This window comes from Spinacia oleracea, chromosome 5, assembly GCF_020520425.1.
Source record: "Spinacia oleracea cultivar Varoflay chromosome 5, BTI_SOV_V1, whole genome shotgun sequence".
Taxonomy (NCBI): domain Eukaryota; kingdom Viridiplantae; phylum Streptophyta; class Magnoliopsida; order Caryophyllales; family Amaranthaceae; genus Spinacia; species Spinacia oleracea.
In genome coordinates, this window is record NC_079491.1 from 80,774,951 (window position 1) to 80,793,455 (window position 18,505).

Consider the following 18,505-nt stretch of genomic DNA (forward strand, 5'->3'; position numbering starts at 1 on the left):
CAGGTTCATCACTTTCAAGTAATAGAACGTCATAGCTTTCGTTCGTCAAAATACCTAAGTACCTTTCCGGTTGAGATTTATATCTTTGCGATCTACGCGGGGTAACATTTCTAGATTGACCATGATTCTCACCAGATTCTTCTAAAGATCTCTGAGTTTCATCCTGAATGTCATCTTGAGCATTCTCTAGAGTTTGTTGTTCGACTCGAATTTCTTCGAGGTCTACTTTTCTCCCACTTGTCATTTTGGAAATGTGATCTTTCTCCAAAAAGACACCATCTCGAGCAACAAACACCTTGTACTCAGATGTATTGTAGAAGTAATACCCCTTTGTTTCCTTTGGATAGCCCACAAGGATACATTTGTCAGATTTTGGATGAAGTTTGTCTGAAATTAATCGTTTGACGTATACTTCACATCCCCAAATCTTAAGAAAAGACACATTTGGAGGCTTTCCAAACCATAATTCGTATGGAGTCTTTTCGACAGCTTTAGACGGAGCTCTATTTATAGTGAGTGCAGCTGTATTTAGTGCATGTCCCCAAAATTCTAATCGAAGTTCGGCCTGACCCATCATTGACCTGACCATGTCTAGCAAGGTTCTGTTCCTCCGTTCCGACACACCGTTCCATTGTGGTGTTCCAGGAGGAGTCAATTCTGATAGAATTCCACATTCTTTCAGATGGTCATCAAATTCATAGCTCAGATATTCACCGCCTCTATCAGACCGCAGTGCCTTAATCTTCTTGCCTAATTGATTCTCTACTTCACTCTGAAATTCCTTGAATTTGTCAAAGGATTCAGACTTATGCTTCATTAGGTAGACATAACCATATCTACTGAAGTCATAAGTGAAAGTGATAAAGTAGCTGAAACCACCTCTAGCATTTGTACTCATTGGTCCACATACATCTGTATGGATTAAACCCAATAGTTCATTTGCTCTTTCTCCAACTTTAGAGAAAGGTTGCTTTGTCATTTTGCCAAGTAAACATGATTCGCATTTACCATAATCCTCTAAGTCAAATGGTTCTAGAATTCCTTCCTTTTGAAGTCTTTCTAAGCGTTTCAAGTTTATATGGCCTAATCGAAAATGCCACAGATAGGTGAGATCTGAATCATCCTTTTTGGCCTTTTTGGTATTTATGTTATATACTTGTTTGTCGTGATCTAATAAATAAAGTCCATTGACTAATCTAGCAGATCCATAAAACATCTCTTTAAAATAAAACGAACAACTATTGTCTTTTATTAAAAAGGAAAATCCCTTAGCATCTAAGCAAGAAACTGAAATGATGTTTTTAGTAAGACTTGGAACATGGAAACATTCTTCCAGTTCCAAAACTAGCCCGGAGGGCAACGACAAAAAGTAAGTTCCTACAGCTAATGCAGCAATCCGTGCTCCATTTCCCACTCGTAGGTCGACTTCACCCTTGCTTAACTTTCTACTTCTTCTTAGTCCCTGTGGATTGGAACATAAGTGTGAGCCACAACCTGTATCTAATACCCAAGAAGTTGAATTAGCAAGTATACAGTCTATAACGAAAATACCTGAAGATGGAATGACTGTTCCGTTCTTCTGATCTTCCTTTAGCTTCAAGCAATCTCTCTTCAAATGCCCCTTCTTCTTGCAGTAGAAGCATTCGGATTCAGAAGTGGGTTGACTGACCTTCCTCTTTACAGATTTGGCGCCAGTTTGCTTAGTTGGGCTGGCCTTGTTGCCACCTTTCTTAGCATTCCTCTTCTTTCCAGATTTCTTGAACTTGCCCCCACGCACCATAAGCACATCCTGCTTATCACTTTTGAGCGTCTTTTCAGCGGTCTTCAGCATACCGTGAAGCTCAGTGAGCGTTTTGTCCAGACTATTCATACTGTAGTTCAGTTTGAACTGATCATACCCGCTATGAAGAGAATGGAGGTTGGTGTCTATAGCCATTTCCTGAGAAAATTGTTGATCCAGCCGACTCATATTCTCAATGAGTCCAATCATTTTGAGAACATGTGGACTTACGGGCTCGCCTTTCTTAAGCTTGGTCTCAAGAATTTGCCTATGAGTCTCGAATCTTTCGACTCGAGCCAGATCTTGGAACATGTTCTTCAACTCACTGATGATTGTGAAAGCATCAGAGTTGATGAACGTTTTCTGCAGATCCGCACTCATGGTGGCGAGCATTAGACATTTCACATCCTTGTTGGCATCAATCCAACGATTGAGGGCTGCCTGAGTGACCCCGTCGCCTGCGGCTTCGGGCATCGCCTCATCTAGGACATACTCCTTTTCTTCCTGCATAAGAACTATTTGCAAGTTCCTTTGCCAGTCAAGGAAGTTTTTCCCGTTCAACTTCTCCTTTTCGAGAATTGATCGAATGTTGAATGAATTGTTGTTTGCCATATTAAAAACTACAATTGAAAAGAATAAACAAATAAATAACCATTCACAGTTTCTCTTAATAAACTTAAATTCTAGCATACATGCATAATTCAATGTTTATTAAACATTTTATTCAAGTTATGTGTTCCGGCAGGTGTGAATAAAATGATTCCAAGATCCTAAAATCATTGAAGAACTAAGCACAGTTTGTCGATTTAATCCTAAAACATCTTAGGTAAGCAAAAGCCTTTTGCTAATAGTCTAGAAATTATTCTTGGTTGATAGGTACGTCTAAGAACTTATTAGGTAAACCTATCGATTTTGCCACGACATAAAAGGACTCCTTACTTACATCGTTGAGTTTCACCAAAACTAACATGTACTCACAATTAATTGTGTACCTTACCCCTTTAGGACCAATAAGTAACACCTCGCTGAGCGAAAACTATTACTAGATTGATATAAAGGATATCCAAGCAAGTGTATATTTTGGCATGGCACCTTTTAACTCAATTTTTAAGTTTGGAACTTAAGGCTCTTACTATGTTGGTAGATTTTAAGTGAACTAAAATCCTTAATCATGCAACATAATCAAGCCACAATCTCATGCATAATTAAGACATATTTAAAGCAATAAATAACTTAAAGCATGCATAAGATAAATGTGATCTAGTATGGCCCGACTTCATCTTGAAGCTTTAACTTCAAAGTCCGTCTTGAAAATCTCCTTGGGAGGCACCATTTTCTTTAAATAGGATAAGCTATAATTAAAAATAATTACAACTATTTGATGGTACGCAGACCATATTTGAATTGAAAAACAACTTTGGTACTTTAGACCAATTACATTCAAATTAATGGTACGCAGACCATATTTTCTATCCTATTTGGGCCATACTAGTCACTTCATAACCTGCAAAACAGTACATATACAATATATACCATTCACCCATTCATTATCATGAATGGCCCACATAGCTGGTTAGTAAAACACATTATGCATCACGTAAACATTTGCAGCAATTAATCAAGGGCACCAATAATCTACCAATTATTCAGTCCTTATTAATTCTAATCAAGTTGTTTTAACCTTAAGGATTCGTAGACCTAATCAAGAGTTTATGACTAAAAAGCGCTCCCACTTAAACCAATAAATTCATATGCTTTACTAATTTTAAACATAAAAATGTATTTCAAGTCTAACCGGAAACATACAAATTTAATTAAAATTTAAAGCCCATATAAATTTATAATTGAATCCAAAAATTTTAATTTGATTTCAGTCGTATTTAAATTAATTCATGATTTTAATTTTAGTAAAATAATTAGAATAAATAAAATTTATTATAATTACAATATTCAAAATTAAAATCCAAGAAAATAATTTAAATTATTAATTTTAAAATTAATTAAAATTACGTAAACTGAAAATTTCAAATTAAACATTCAAAACGATCTAATCGTAATGCAAACACCCTACGCATCGCACGCCCATGGGCCACACGCACACAGCCATCGCTGGCCATGTGCGCGCAGCCCATGCGCTCGTCGCATAGCTGCTGCATCTACCCATCGCAAGCCATCGCACAAGTTGGTGCTCGCTGCGCGCGCGCCAGCGCTCGATGCACGCGAGCCATCGCTCGCTGTGCGCGCTCGCCAGCGCTTGCTGCGCGCGCTCCAGCGCTCGATGCACGCGAGCCATCGCTCGCTGTGCGCGAGCCATCGCTCGCTGTGCGCGAGCAATTGCTCGCTGTGCGCGATCGACGCTGGGCGCAGCGCTCGTGGCACGCGAGCTTGCGCTCGCTGCGCGCGAGGCTGCGCGCGCTTGCGCGAGGCAGTGCGCGTTGTGGCGCAGCTCGCTTGCTGCCCACACGCGACTGCCGTGCCTTGCCTTCGCCCATGCCCATTCGTCCATAGCTCGTGGCCCACGACACAAGGCAGGGCTGCTGCCTTGTGCTCGTGCACCATGCCCTTGCTTATTGCATTCGTGCCGCACGGGCGACGAGCTCCCTTGCTCGTCGTCGCATGCCCGCACTATACAACACCCCTTAAGGGTAACACGAAGCGTCCATTGCTTTGTGCGTGCAAGTTATATGAACGAATCGCATAAAAATTTAAAATTTATATTTAAAATTAATGACAAATTAATAAATTAATATTAATTTCATAATTTTAGGGCGAAAAATCGAAAATTTATTATTCAATTGATTTCCGATTATCATGGATTCAAGCCTAGGTCGTAAAAATTTAAAATTTATCATAAATTTACAATTTTTATGGTGGTTTTTAATCATAGGTTTCTAATTAAATTATAATTAATTATGAAAATCAAATTAATTCTAAATTATTCTAATTTTCAACTAATTAATCATAATTACAAATTAGATTGCATAATTAACAAGGCTAGGCATTCAAACTTGTTAAACATATACAGTAGGTCAATCAAAAATTCAAGATTTATCAACAAGAATCGCAAATATTTAATTTAACATCTTAAATTTACGAAATTTTGCATTCGAAAAACTAAAACCTTCGAAAAGTCATAGTTAGGCTTCGAATTTGAGAATTCTGGGTTCGGCAGAAAAATACTCTTTTTGTCAAAATTTGAGAATGCCTTTTACATGCGGAATTGACACAAAAATCACTCGATTTGGATGAGTAACGAAGAAACTGCCGAAAAACTGCGTACGTATAATTAAATAAACGCAATTTGCAATTAATTAACAATTACGAAAATTAATCACCCCTTTTAATTCTTGCAAATTTTTAACCATGTTCATGCAATTTAGATTATGAAAATAATAAGAGGCTCGTGATACCACTGTTAGGTTATGATACATATGACAATTCATAAATCATGCGAAAAAACCATTTAGCCAGGAATACATATTATTTACACATAATCATATAGCATAGTTTAGATGCATACTCTTTGTTGCGTGCCTTCCCTAGCTGCGCCCGAACCGAACAAGAACAAGTCTTTAGGACTCCAAGTGTCGTCCCTCCGTAGATAGTCCACAGCACGTCCGGATCCGCCTTAAGATTGACCAACTAGAATCGCCCCTAAGGTACTATAAATTTTCGGCACTTTTGAGCAAGATGTGTGACTGAATTTTTCTCTCAAAAACTCACTTTGAATACTTGAATAACTCGTTATAAATTGTGAACCCAGGTCACATATTTATAGGGGTATGGAAAGAGAATTGGAATCCTATTAGGATACGAATTAATTAAATTAGAATTATAATAAAACTCTTATTTAATTAATTTATCAAATAGAATTAGGAATTTAATCATTAAACGAATTCTGCACGTTTTAGGTTTCGTATGCGAACACAAACACTTACGCGAGCATGACCCGCAAGCGTGCAGGCCATGCCCGCGCACAGCCCACACGGCCGCACGGCCCACGCGAGCTACAAGCCCACGCGAGCTGCAGCAATGCTCGCAGCCCACTGCGCGCGCTGCTCGCGCTGCCACGGCCTGCTGGGCCTGGCGTGGCCTTGGCTGTTCGTGTGGCGCGCTTGGCTTGCTGGGCGATGGCCTGGCTTCGTGCTGGGCCCTCATCCGGCAGGCCTCGTCCGATGCTTATTCGTACGATACGCTTCCGATTAAATTCCCGATTACGGAATTTATTTCCGATACGAACAATATTTAATATTTTCGATTCCGGAATTAATTTCCGTTTCGAACAAATATTTAATATTTCCGTTTCCGGAATTATTTTCCGATTCCGATAATATTTCCGATTCTGACAATATTTCCGTTTCCGGCAATATTTCCGATTCCGGCAATATTTCCATTTCCGATAATATTTCCCGATACGTACCATGTTTCCGTTTCCGGCAACATCTACGACTTGGATAATATTTATATTTCCGATACGATCCATATTTCCGTTTCCGGCAATATCATCGTTTCCGGAGTATTCATTTCTTGCCTGTGACGATCTCAGCTCCCACTGAAACCAAGATCCGTCGATTCCGAATATCCATAGATGGAGTATTTAATGCCATTAAATACTTGATCTGTTTACGTACTATTTGTGTGACCCTACGGGTTCAGTCAAGAGTAAGCTGTGGATTAATATCATTAATTCCACTTGAACTGAAGCGGCCTCTAGCTAGGCATTCAGCTCACTTGATCTCACTGAATTATTAACTTGTTAATTAATACTGAACCGCATTTATTAGACTTAACATAGAATGCATACTTGGACCAAGGGCATTATTTCCTTCAGGTAAGGTACACAAATAATTGTGAGTACATGTTAGTTTTGGTGAAACTCAACGAAATAAGTAAGGAGTCCTTTTATGTCGTGGCAAAATCGATAGGTTTACCTAATAAGTTCTTAGACGTACCTATCAAACAAGAGTAGTTTCTAGACTATTAGCAAAAGGATTTTGCTTACCTAAAATGTTTTAGAATTGAGTCAAAATATTTAATGTGCTTAATTCTTCAATGGTTTTAGGGTCTTGGAATCATTTTATTCACACCTGCCGGAACACATAACTTGAATAAAATGCTTAATGAACATTGAATTATGAATGTATGCTAGAATTTAAGGTTATTAAGAGAAACTGTGAATGGTTATTTATTTGTTTATTCTTTTCAATTGTAGTTTTAACTATGGCAAACAACAATTCATTCAACATTCGGTCAATTCTCGAAAAGGAGAAGTTGAACGGGAAAAACTTCCTTGACTGGCAGAGGAACTTGCAAATAGTTCTTATGCAGGAAGAAAAGGAGTATGTCCTGGAAGAGGCGATGCCTGGAGCTGCAGGCGACGGGGTCACTCAGGCAGCCCTCAATCGTTGGATTGATGCCAACAAGGATGTGAAATGTCTAATGCTCGCAACCATGAATGCAGATCTACAGAAAACGTTCATCAACTCAGATGCTTTCACGATCATCAGTGAGTTAAAGAACATGTTCCAAGATCTGGCTCGAGTCGAAATATTCGAGACTCATAGGCAAATTCTTGAGACCAAGCTTAAGAAAGGCGAGCCCGTAAGTCCACATGTTCTCAAAATGATTGGGCATTGAGAATATGAGTCGGCTGGATCAACAATTCTCTCAGGAAATGGCTATAGACACCATCATCCATTCTCTTCATAGCGGGTATGATCAGTTCAAACTGAACTACAGTATGAATAGTCTGGACAAAACGCTCACTGAGCTTCACGGTATGCTGAAGACCGCTGAAAAGACGCTCAAAAGGGATAAGCAAAATGTGCTTATGGTGCGTGGGGGCAAGTTCAAGAAATCTGGAAAGAAGAGAAATGCTAAGAAAGGTGGCAACAAGGCCAGCCAGACTAAGCAACCAACTGGCGCCAAATCTGAAAAGAGGAAGGTCAGTCAACCCACTTCTGAATCCAAATGCTTCTACTGCAAGAAGAAGGGGCATTGGAAGAGAGATTGCTTGAAGCTAAAGGAAGATCAGAAGAACGGAACAGTCGTTCCATCTTCAAGTATTTTCGTTATAGATTGTATACTTGCTAATTCAACTTCTTGGGTATTAGATACTGGTTGTGGCTCACACTTATGTTCCAATTCACAAGGACTAAGAAGAAGTAGAAAGTTAAGCAAGGGTGAAGTCGACCTACGAGTGGGAAATGGAGCACGGATTGCTGCATTAGCAGTAGGAACTTATTATTTGACGTTGCCCTCTGGGCTAGTTTTGGAACTGGAAGAGTGTTTCCATGTTCCAAGTTGTGAGAGGGTCGAAAAAGCACGAGGCTAATGGGTGTGACGATTCTTTTTTATTCAATCAAGTGTAATTGGATTTCCTGTGAGTTTACACCCAATTGACTAGTAATATAGGAGTCGCCATTCAGTTTTTAACGACAATGAGAAAAACTGACAAAACCCGGTTATCGTGACATAAAGGGAGTGCAATTATGTTTGACCACGACGGTCGTAGGTTCCCTTGTGATCCTTGGTGTGGGGATCTCTCAACATACACCCGCAAGGTAGAGATTGAGGGTTCGGGGGACTGTAACTACCGAGAGGAGTACTCGCTCTTTGATAACTCCAGAGGCAGGATATCCTTACTAGCTCAGCATAAACTAATCTGAGTTGATTTTAGCAATATGCAACATATAATACTAGATCGATCGCGATTATCTGATTTAGATTGCATTAAGGGACCTAGCATGATAATCCAATTTCCCAAAAATATTATATTTGTTAGGCGTGGTAGAACAATCAGATTTAGTTAGTTTAACAGTTCATAAAAAGGGCGAGGAAAGCAATTAAATCATCGAAAAGGGACACATTACGACGCACCCTTGAGAGGTGCGTCACGGTTCTCAGAAAACTAACCACTTTGACTTTGCTATTTCTCCTTTTTATTTAACGAATCTCAAATTATGGTATAGGATACGTTATGTTCGATTTATGGATCGATTGCGACAGAACGCGTGAACAATTTCGTAGCGTGAGGCTTAGGCTAGGGGTTGGAGTCAATACTCAGAATATGAATTGTGTGTTGTGATTTCACGTCGAACTTGGGCTATATTTATAGAAAAGAGTTTGTGGAAAGATAGAATTGCAGAGCTCTAATCCACAAAGAATTAGGGAAAAACACGTACCCAGGTAATTCCAGCGCCCAGGCCTGGGCGCCGAAGATTTCGGCGCCCAGAGCCAGGCGTTGAAAATAGGGTCTGTGCTGTTTTCTTAGTCAGATTCGGATTCCTAAAATCCGTAGTGTTTGAGGCTTAATCGAGTCTTTTAGTGCGTATCAATTTCATGACGGAATGCGTCTGGGCCCGTTACGAACTCTAGGCTCGTTAGGATTTTAATTAATACGTAACTCTTATTTCCGAATCATATTAGGAATAGGATTCTCGCAGTTTTCTATCTCATTTAGGATTTATGTTGGAGTGCAACACCTAATTCTGACAGGTTTCTATCTTTTATGACTTGCCACTTTTAAAAGCTACCCTTTACGGCAGTTACTATTTTTAGAAGGTTTCCATAAATAGCAGGTTTCTATAAATAGTAGTTTTGGCTGAAATGAAAGGGTGATTGAGATTCGTTATTTTATAGGAGACGCGTTGCCAAGTGGAGATTTATGTTCTCATCATCGAACCTTCCCTTTCGGGAATGGGGACAAAAGTAGGTGTCTACAGTTAGCCCCCACTTTGACTAAGTCTTGGAGTAAGACGATGGTCAATGTATTAGACGGAGTGCGCCACACAAGTCATGGTGACCTGTTTTGCGAGGGTCTCACGAGCCCCCGAGTGATAACATTTGACTTAAGGGTCATCACTTGAAGTGTCGACATATCCCTCACGTGTCATTGGGATTTGTCAACGGATAGTATAGAAACTTCCTCACTTTTTCATTGGAAGGATCTAAAGGTACGTAGAAACTCCCTCACTTTGTCATTGGGAGTAGCTACAGATGTTTTCGAAATCAAAGCTATAAAGTGTAATTGGGCCTGGCCAAGCCCAATCACGAGGTAAAAACGTTTTAAAAGATTCTCATTTTCAGGGTTAGCTAAACGAGAAAACCCCCTTGTTTTTATGGGACGTAAAACGAAGGAAAATCCAGCACATCGTTTTGGAAAAACGGAAAACCAATCTTTGGAAAAAGGGAAAGCTACTCACATCGTTCTTTTTTGGAAAAACGGAAAACCAAAAGCTACTCACATCGTTCTTATTTTTTTGGAAAAACGGAAAACCAAAAGCTACTCACATCGTTCTTTTTTGGGAAAAACAGAAAACCAAAAGCTACTCACATCGTTCTTTTTTTGGAAAAACGGAAAACCAAAAGCTACTCACATTGTCCTTTTTTGGAAAACACGGAAAACCAGAAAAAGTTATCGCTGCAGCAACTAAGGACCTGCGCGGTTAGTGGCGCAGACCCCGCCAGCTAAAGATGGCAAGCCTGTCCGCTAAGGGTGGACACCCCGTCCGATAGAAGTGGACGAATCTGTTTTTGAAATTTGAAAATAAGGACCTACGCGGTTTGTGACGTAGACCCCGCAGGCTAAAGATGGCGAGCCTGTCCGCTAAGGGTGGACGCCCCGTCCGATAGAAGTGGACGAGTCTGTTTTGAAGTTTGTATGCTATTTTTGAAAATAAGGACCTGCGCGGCTAGTGACGCAGGCCCCGCCCGCTGAAGGTGGGCGAGCCCTGTCCGCTGAGGGTGGACGTCCCTGAATTCGTTTTTTCAATTTGGAACTCGCGTGGTTCGTGATGTGATCTTGCCCGCTGAAGATGGGCAAGTTCCTATTTCTTTTGTTCATCGTGATTTTTTTTGAGAATTTCTTTTCTTATTCATTCTCGCAGGAGCCAATTCTTTCGAGGGATGCTCGAATTTAGTTACAACCTGAATGTGGGCTGACAACGTGCTTAGACGGACCATTGTCTTGTGGTCATCATCTTTCATGGTTTTGAGCTAGTCTTTATGGCTCAATTTTGCCATTACCTGGGTCCTTGATTAGGGGACTATGTATAAGTATCAACGGCGACCTTTGTCTTGAGGTCGTAATCCGGTTTTATCTTTTGAGGTTATCCAAACACGGGACTTCGTACAGTGTAGTCTGGGAATATTAACTTTGCACACTTTCTTTTGAAATATATATTTTCTTTCGAGCCACCAAGCACTCGTGCTTGGCGGTCAGTTCTTGTCAAAGAGGTTCTTTGGGGATACGCATTTTATAATGTCCTTGATTGTGTTTGGGATCGTGCTCGTAAGTGCGAGCGATCTTCGTAGTGGTGTGCTACTCTTGACAAAGTCGTGAGGTGCGACTTTCAGTAAGGAAATCGGCAATTTTCAAGTCGAATGGATGCTGCAGGGCCCAATAGAAGTTAGGGCCTTTTTTGAGCCTGGGTTCATTTTCGGCGCCCAGGCCTGGGCGTTGAAATAATTCACGCCCAGGTGGGGCGTTGAAAGTGTTGTTTGGGCTGGTCTTTTGATGACACAGTCGGCCTCTTGTTCATTCGTTTATTTCACTTGGAAGTTCTATATATTCTCTTCTCTTTTGTTTTTTCTTTATTTTTAGAACGTGATGATTTTCTTGAGAAGCCGTAGCCGATTGGTGGACTACAGTGCTTGTCGCTTTGGGGCGATTATTTTAAGGAAATGTTGCTCCTTAAGGCGTACAGTTATTGCAACAGTTGGGCGAGTCTATATGGCCCGAGGAACATACCTTGAGGCGTAAGACTTTGATCGATCTTGTACATATATTTTTTTTCTTTTGAATGCGTTCGTGAATGATGATATGTATGTGCGAACGAGTGTTCATAGAATGGCCGTTGTGTGCGGTCCATTAATCAGTTTGCTAGAATCATTTTTTTAGTCTTTTGAGCAATGACTGATTGTGAATAGTTTGCTTAGAAGCTTGATAGGGTTCAGGCCCATTCATGAAGTGGGCTCAAACATCGTGCCCTTTCGATTGTTCAAACATTTGCTTCGAGACCTCTTTTTTTTTATTATGGTTGTTTCGTAGCTTGGAGCCCCCAAGTATGCATGTTGGGATGCTTCCTTTTGGCGTACCATTTTTGTAGGTTCTTTCGAAAAAGATGCCTCGGGGTTCCTGCTCGTGTGGGTGCGAGCTATCCCTTCCGTGGTAGGTAATGTTTTCCTACTTTAAATCCTTAATGTAGAAGTCGTGTGGCTTACATTTTGAATTTGGGCGATAAGTAGTCTTTGCCTCTTTTACACATGCTCTTTGGTCGTGCCCGCATTAGTGCAATATGCCTTACTCTCTTTTTTAGACTTGTACCGTGGGATAGTTGAACTTATGGTGCGACGTAGGCTTGTGTGGCCTACCAACATGTTTTAGAACATTTCTCCAGGTGTTGGGATATCATTATTAATTTTTGCATTGGAGTACTTCATCACGCCTAGTTCAGGTGCTCGAACAAGGGTAGCACCTTCTGTGTGGGTTTGCACGGCTTATTACTTCGTTCGATGCGAGGATTCATAGGTGTTTCTTTCTTATTTTTATATCTGGGCAAAACTTGGTTAGCAGAAAGATTCGGCGCCCAGGCTGGGGCGTTAAAGATATCGGCGCCCAGCTCTGGGCGTTGAAAATGATTTCTGAGTATATTTTGACAGTTCTTATCCTTAATTTTTTTTTCTTTCGCTTTTGCTTTGGAACGAGGTAGACTGTGTAACGGGCGCTTGTAGGGCGAGCGTTATGTGCAGTAGTTTGATCGGAGTTTTGGTGACTCGCGATTTTCAGTTTACCCTTGATAGTGGGGTGACTTTATATCTTCTAAGTAGTGCTTTAGAATTTGGGAGGGGTTGTAGCCATTCTAAGGTTCGTTTTACACAATTAAAGTTTAGGATTGTGCCCCCATGATGTATGTATAGCATTAGCGTCGAGAATTTGCGATAAAATCGTCATTTCGAGCATTTTCAGAGTGTTTTTCTCAAGCCCCCAATTGTAGCTACGGGATGGGCTTGGTGCTATAATGCTTGGCATACGTTTTTATGCATTCATGGTGACACGGATCATGAATAGTTTGAACCAAACTCTTTTAGTGCGAGGTATGTTCGAGTAGTGATTTGCTACTTCTCTTGTAAATGTCGTATTGTGCGACATTGCCATGGTCAAGGTAGTCACATGTTGAAGTGTGCCTTGACCAAAAGCTAGGTGCCTTTCTTTACCCATAATCATATTTAGAAATCTTTTTAGCTCACTTGCAACATCGAGATAAACGCATACTTAGCTTAAACCAACGACGCTTTATTATGTCCGAAGAAGTCTTTTAAAAATCATTTGAAAGTTATTTAAAATCCGAGTCCTACTGTGTACAATCCGAGGTGTCCTAAGTAGGTTGACTTTATAGAAGGGTTCGTACAGGATTACATGAGTGAATCAAAATACTGTTACGATTTTTGGGATGCTGTTTAAGGAGTTGCTGGAAGCCAGGGTGCAGGCGTCAAGATATACTTGTGCCCGTTTGGCATATGCTTTAGGCTTTTAGGGCCATCTTTTCCAGAATCGCAGGAATATAAACCGTTTTCAAATTGACTTTGATTTACTTGGTGTATGTCCGTACAAAAGGTCAAGGTATATTTAGTTCTTTCCCTAGCTCTTTCATTTCAATTTTTAGCCCCCAGTTGCTGTTATGTCTTCCCATTAATAATGCTTTCAGATTTCGATTTTAGATGCCCGTGTCACATGTCTGAGTAGGGTGAGCCTCGGTTAAGTGCCAAGTCCTATTGACAATGTCTTATTTTTTCCAAAGGGGATTAGCAAGCATTTGAATTACCATGAACGGGTGCCCTGAGTTCGAAGGAACGATGGGGTGATGCCGTAGAACAATCCTCTTTCATTGCAAGCTTACTGCCTTTACTACTTGTTGGCGATCATGACTGTGTCTAGTGGTGAAAGAAGGTCTTTAAGCGAACGACTATGTCTAGTGGTGAAAGAAAGTCTTTAAGTGAGTTAGTTCGCTTTAGGGGGGGTCAAGTCGAGTACTTTAGAGATCATGGACGCTTGCGCTAGCCCCCATTCAATTGAGGCAAAGCGATCTTTTGAGTCTTGGCTAAGTGCCTAGGAGTGTGAGTGCTCCTTCTGGCAAGGGTACGTGACCTTATTATTTTTCGATGTGTGCTCATTAATTTTGGCATCTTGATGACTTGGATTCTTCTTTTGACTTAAGTTTTTCTTTCGACTTGGATTGCAAGTAATTAAATTTCAATAAGGGACTCTATTTCTTATTCTTGTTATTCTATAGGCTCTAACATTTTTGCAAATTGGTTGGACCGAATCATGGATTGCCTACGTATCCGCCTTAAATAGATTTAATTTGGAATCAGGTCTTGCGTAGTTCTTAGCCTAGAAAATGGTTTCTTAGAATGCCGATTTTAAACAAGTACGTTCTGAGGTGGAAACATATTATTTGAAACAGTAGAATAAGTGAAGTTTATTATTATTTTAATCTGCTGCCTTGCCGTAAGCCAAAAATTTGTTTTATATTTTTTTGAGTACATGTATTTTTTTTGGTGGTACGTATATCTGAATACGTGTTGTACCCCCCCAAGTGTTCGTTATTTTTCTGTGTATGTGTGGATAAAATGACGAGTACTTCTGGACAAATTTTAGCAAGCAGAGAGATTTGGCGCCCAGGCAGAGGCGCTAAAGATTTCGGCGCCCAACTGTGGGCGCTGAAAATTATTTCTGGGCGGATCTTTTTGTGGTGCGCTAAATGCTTCTTTTTCTTTTTAGACTAACTTTAGAGGAGCTTTGCAAAGTTTCTTTTTTATTATTTATTATTATTTATTTACGTTAAGCGTAGAATGTACTTTTCATTTGTCCCTTTTTTTTATTTGTGACTCAAGACAGCTTGAAAGATGGGTTGAATGAGATAGGGTAATTTGTATAGGTATTGGTCAAGCATAAGGATTACATCTGATTCACATTTTACGGCCTCAGGCTAGTGTCACGAGTTTACATCAATCAAGGCCAATGAGTAGCATGGGGACGACTCAAGGGTATATCAACAGGATGTATCCAAGCAAGTTATATGGTCATTATGCTAATGGTGGTGTAAGAGCAGGTTTGGGCTTTGGAAATGATGGGCAGGACGCACGTGTCAATGACCGTACGTGGTTTGCAGTTGATAACAAGTTCAAAAACAAGCGTCGAGGTAATGGTTTCTTGGGTAATGAGAACATGGATGGGTTAAATGAGCTGAACAGGGGGCCCCAGGGCGAAGGCGTCTAAGAACATAAGGACTGGAAAGGGTAGACATCGTAGAACTTTATGTAGCTTTTGTGGCATGATTTGGATTGGTTGACTCAATTCTTTTCCTTCGTCTGTTTGGGTAAATTCCGCACTTTGGGAGGTACGGGCTAACTCAATTCTTTCCCTTCGTTTATTTGGGTAAATTTCGCACTTTGGGAGGTACGGGCTAAGTATTTCATGGCTCGTTCTTTTCGCTCTCCCTTTTCTCTTTCTCTTTAAGTATTTCATGGCTCTTTTCGCTCTCCCTTTTCTCTTTCTCTTTTTTCTTTTTGCTTGGGATTTTCTCCCCAACATAAATCCAACCAGGCCCAGCGCAAGGCCAGGCCCAGCCAAGGCCTTGGGCGCGCGCGAATACACAGGCAGCAAGCATGGGCCGAGGCGCTGTGCGCTCAGCGTGGGACGCAAGGCCTGCGCGAGTGTGCGGTGCTCGTGCGATGCTCGTGTGCGTGCTATACGAATCCTAAAGCTATCAGGATTCGATATATGATTAAATTCCTAATCCTAAAAGATAAATTAATTAAATAAGAGTTCTACTAGGATTCTAATTTAATTAATTCGTATCCTAGTAGGATTCCAATTCTCTTTCCATACCCCTATAAATATGTGGCCTGGGTTCACAATTTATATCGAGATTTGAAGTATTCAAAAGGTAAGATTTTCAAGCACAAATCAGCCAAACACTTGTAACCCATATTAGCCGAAAATCCTAGTAACCTTAAGGGTGATTCTAGTAGGTCAAGCTTAAGGCGGATCCGGACGTGCTGTGGACTATCTACGGAGGGAAGACACTTGGAGTCCTAAAGACTTGTTCTTGTTCGGTTTGGGCGCAGCTAGGGAGGGCACGCTACAAAGTGTATGCATCTGAATTATGCTAAATGATTATGTGTAAATAATATGTTTCCTGGCTTTATGGTTTTTCCGCATGATTTATGTTTATTCATATGTATCATAACCTAACAGACTAGTATCGGACAGACCTATGAAACTTTACTGTAAGAGATGAAAATCTGTCATAAGTAAATTTCATTAAAATTATTAGATACTAAATCCTCAATACCTGAGTGATTTGAGATGACTTGTTTGAGAACTGCTTACTTTGACGTTGAACAACCGTCGCACCTTGAAAGGAGGCTATAAAGGCAACGCTCAGGTAATCACCTATCAAACGAAGTCTAATCTCAAGATCGCAAGATTGGGATTGTCCTCCCATAAATCGGGATGAGATGCTAAAAGTTGTACAAGGCCACTCGGAGAGCTAGAAACTGTAAAATGCATGGCCGTGCTCAGATGAATCATAGGCTATGATTATCTGTTTATTTGATCGGTTGAACTCTGAAACCGAGAAACACCTCTGGACATAATAAGGATGACAACACTTACCTTATGTTCAAGAGCAAGCATTGAGCGACAAAGGAATTAGGAAATGCACACTTGTCCCTAAGGACAAGTGGGAGACGTACTGAAAGAAATAATGCCCTTGGTCCAAGTATGCATTTAAATATCTCTACCATCTCTTAAGGATTTAGTGGGAGGAATATGTTGAGAAGGTATATGAGTTTTGTGGTCTCTTTTAAATATCTCTACCATCTCTTAAGGATTTAGAAGTCTGCGTTGTCTAACCATGACATTCATCTTGTTTTGAATTTGTTGAGGTCAAAAGTTAAGAAGAAAATTATGGAGGGAGTGAAAAATGAACTGCAGAAGCTACAGGAAGAGTGAGTAGAATTAAATATAGTATGCTTAAAGGGACTTTTTGTGGTTTCTCTTCCTTCCAGTCATGCATCTTATGTTCTCTTTTGTCTTGTCATGCAAGGAAGCAAAGCTTCAGTTAGAAAATTGTTCAAAGCGGAAGAGTAAAGTGGATGCTCGATTATCGTTTGCTGATGATATAACAATGGAACTGAAGAAGAAGATGAAAGTAGTGAGAACTCTTTCTTAATTGGACTTGGGATTTCTGTTAGCTTATTGTTGTTATTGCTGGTTGCTTGATTTTCTCTGCTCATACATCTGCTTGTTCTCTCTTTTGATTTTGAGGCATGCTATGAATTTCTTTTTTCCGTTCATTCTGTGCTCTCTGTGAAATTCATTTAAATTACTACCACACGGTCCACTCCCAATGACCCTATGCTAAGAAGTAATTCAATTCCGCTTACATTGTGGGATGACTTTTAACTGGGAAGAGAAGGACATATGACCGTTTTAAATTTGTTTCTCCATCCAATACACTTTTTCACCTATATCTTCTACTTATTGATTTTTGTTGTTTTTTTTATTATTAATATTATTTCTTTTATATCAGACGAGCCTCTTGCAATTACTTGTAGCTTCTGGGATGGAAAAAGTCAGTTTATGATTTATAGCAATAATGGTTCAGTACTTCCCTTTGTATTCTCTGAAGAGTCTGAATATAACTTGGCTTCTCCAGGTGCACAAAGGTGACATTTCTACGAGCTGTTCAGCAACAGCTTGCTCTAGAATTCCAGGAAGCCTGGACTGCTTCTGTGGAAAATCTACTATATTTAAAAGAGGATCTAATCATTCCACATGTAAGTTATTTTGTTCTCTTTTTTATGTTACAAGTTCCCCTTTTTGCCGCCCTGATTTTGTCTCTCACATTTCTAATTTCTTCCTACAGAAACGCAGTTTCTATGAGCTAATCATGAACAAGGCAAAAGACAAAAGTGGACCAGTAAGTTTCCTTTTCTAATGTTCCTTTGTTTTATGTAGAAAGTAGTTTGATCATTATGGCTAAGTTGAAATTTTTTTAAGGAAAACTGAAGAGGAATCAAAATATGAGTACGGATTACTAAGTTGCGTTAGTGATCTCTTTCTGATGTTAACAACTTAACATTAATACTGTCAATAAGGCTGAAATCATTGACATGATGAGGATACTTTGCGTGCTTGATATAGTTGATTCCCAGAGTCCACAAGGGAAAAATTGATCGATAATCTATCATTACCTAGGCTGAATTTGGATTTCTGAGGGTTATATCTCTGTGGTGATTACTATTTCTCCCTTAAGGACTCTTGTGGCGTGTAATTGTAAATCTATACGTGGCTAACATGCCTATGAATATGTGCTGCTAAGAGTGATAACCCTTGTCCAGTGAGTTGGTTTCTTAGTTGGATCCTGATGAATTGCATGGTGATGTAGTAGTTTGTACTTCCAGGCTCCAGCTAGTCTGTTAAGATCTGGAAACAATCTATTGCAAATCAGCCAACTCTGGCAAGAGTGCCAATCTTATTTTTTCTGTGTAAAATCTTTAGCTAGCTGATTGGAAATGTGTGTTAAATGTTAATATATCAGTAGTTTAATACTTCAATAAATTATTCTGATACTTCTCTACACATGATGTGTGGACCTTTGTGGCTTTGTATCTTCAACTACTTGCTTTGTTGCCTTGTAGGAGCAACTTGCT

General features: G+C 40.0%; 1 protein-coding gene across 1 annotated transcript; it reads left to right on the forward strand.

Annotated features, from left to right (window-relative positions):
• Positions 1–16,860: 16,860 nt before the first annotated feature.
• On the forward strand, positions 16,861–18,028 carry LOC110800694 (protein XAP5 CIRCADIAN TIMEKEEPER-like). Its single transcript, XM_056829792.1, has 5 exons — positions 16,861–17,001; positions 17,408–17,424; positions 17,509–17,629; positions 17,719–17,772; positions 17,951–18,028. The coding sequence occupies exons 1-5, from the start codon at positions 16,861–16,863 to the stop codon at positions 18,026–18,028; spliced, it is 411 nt and encodes a 136-aa protein (XP_056685770.1).
• The last annotated feature ends 477 nt before the right edge of the window (positions 18,029–18,505 follow it).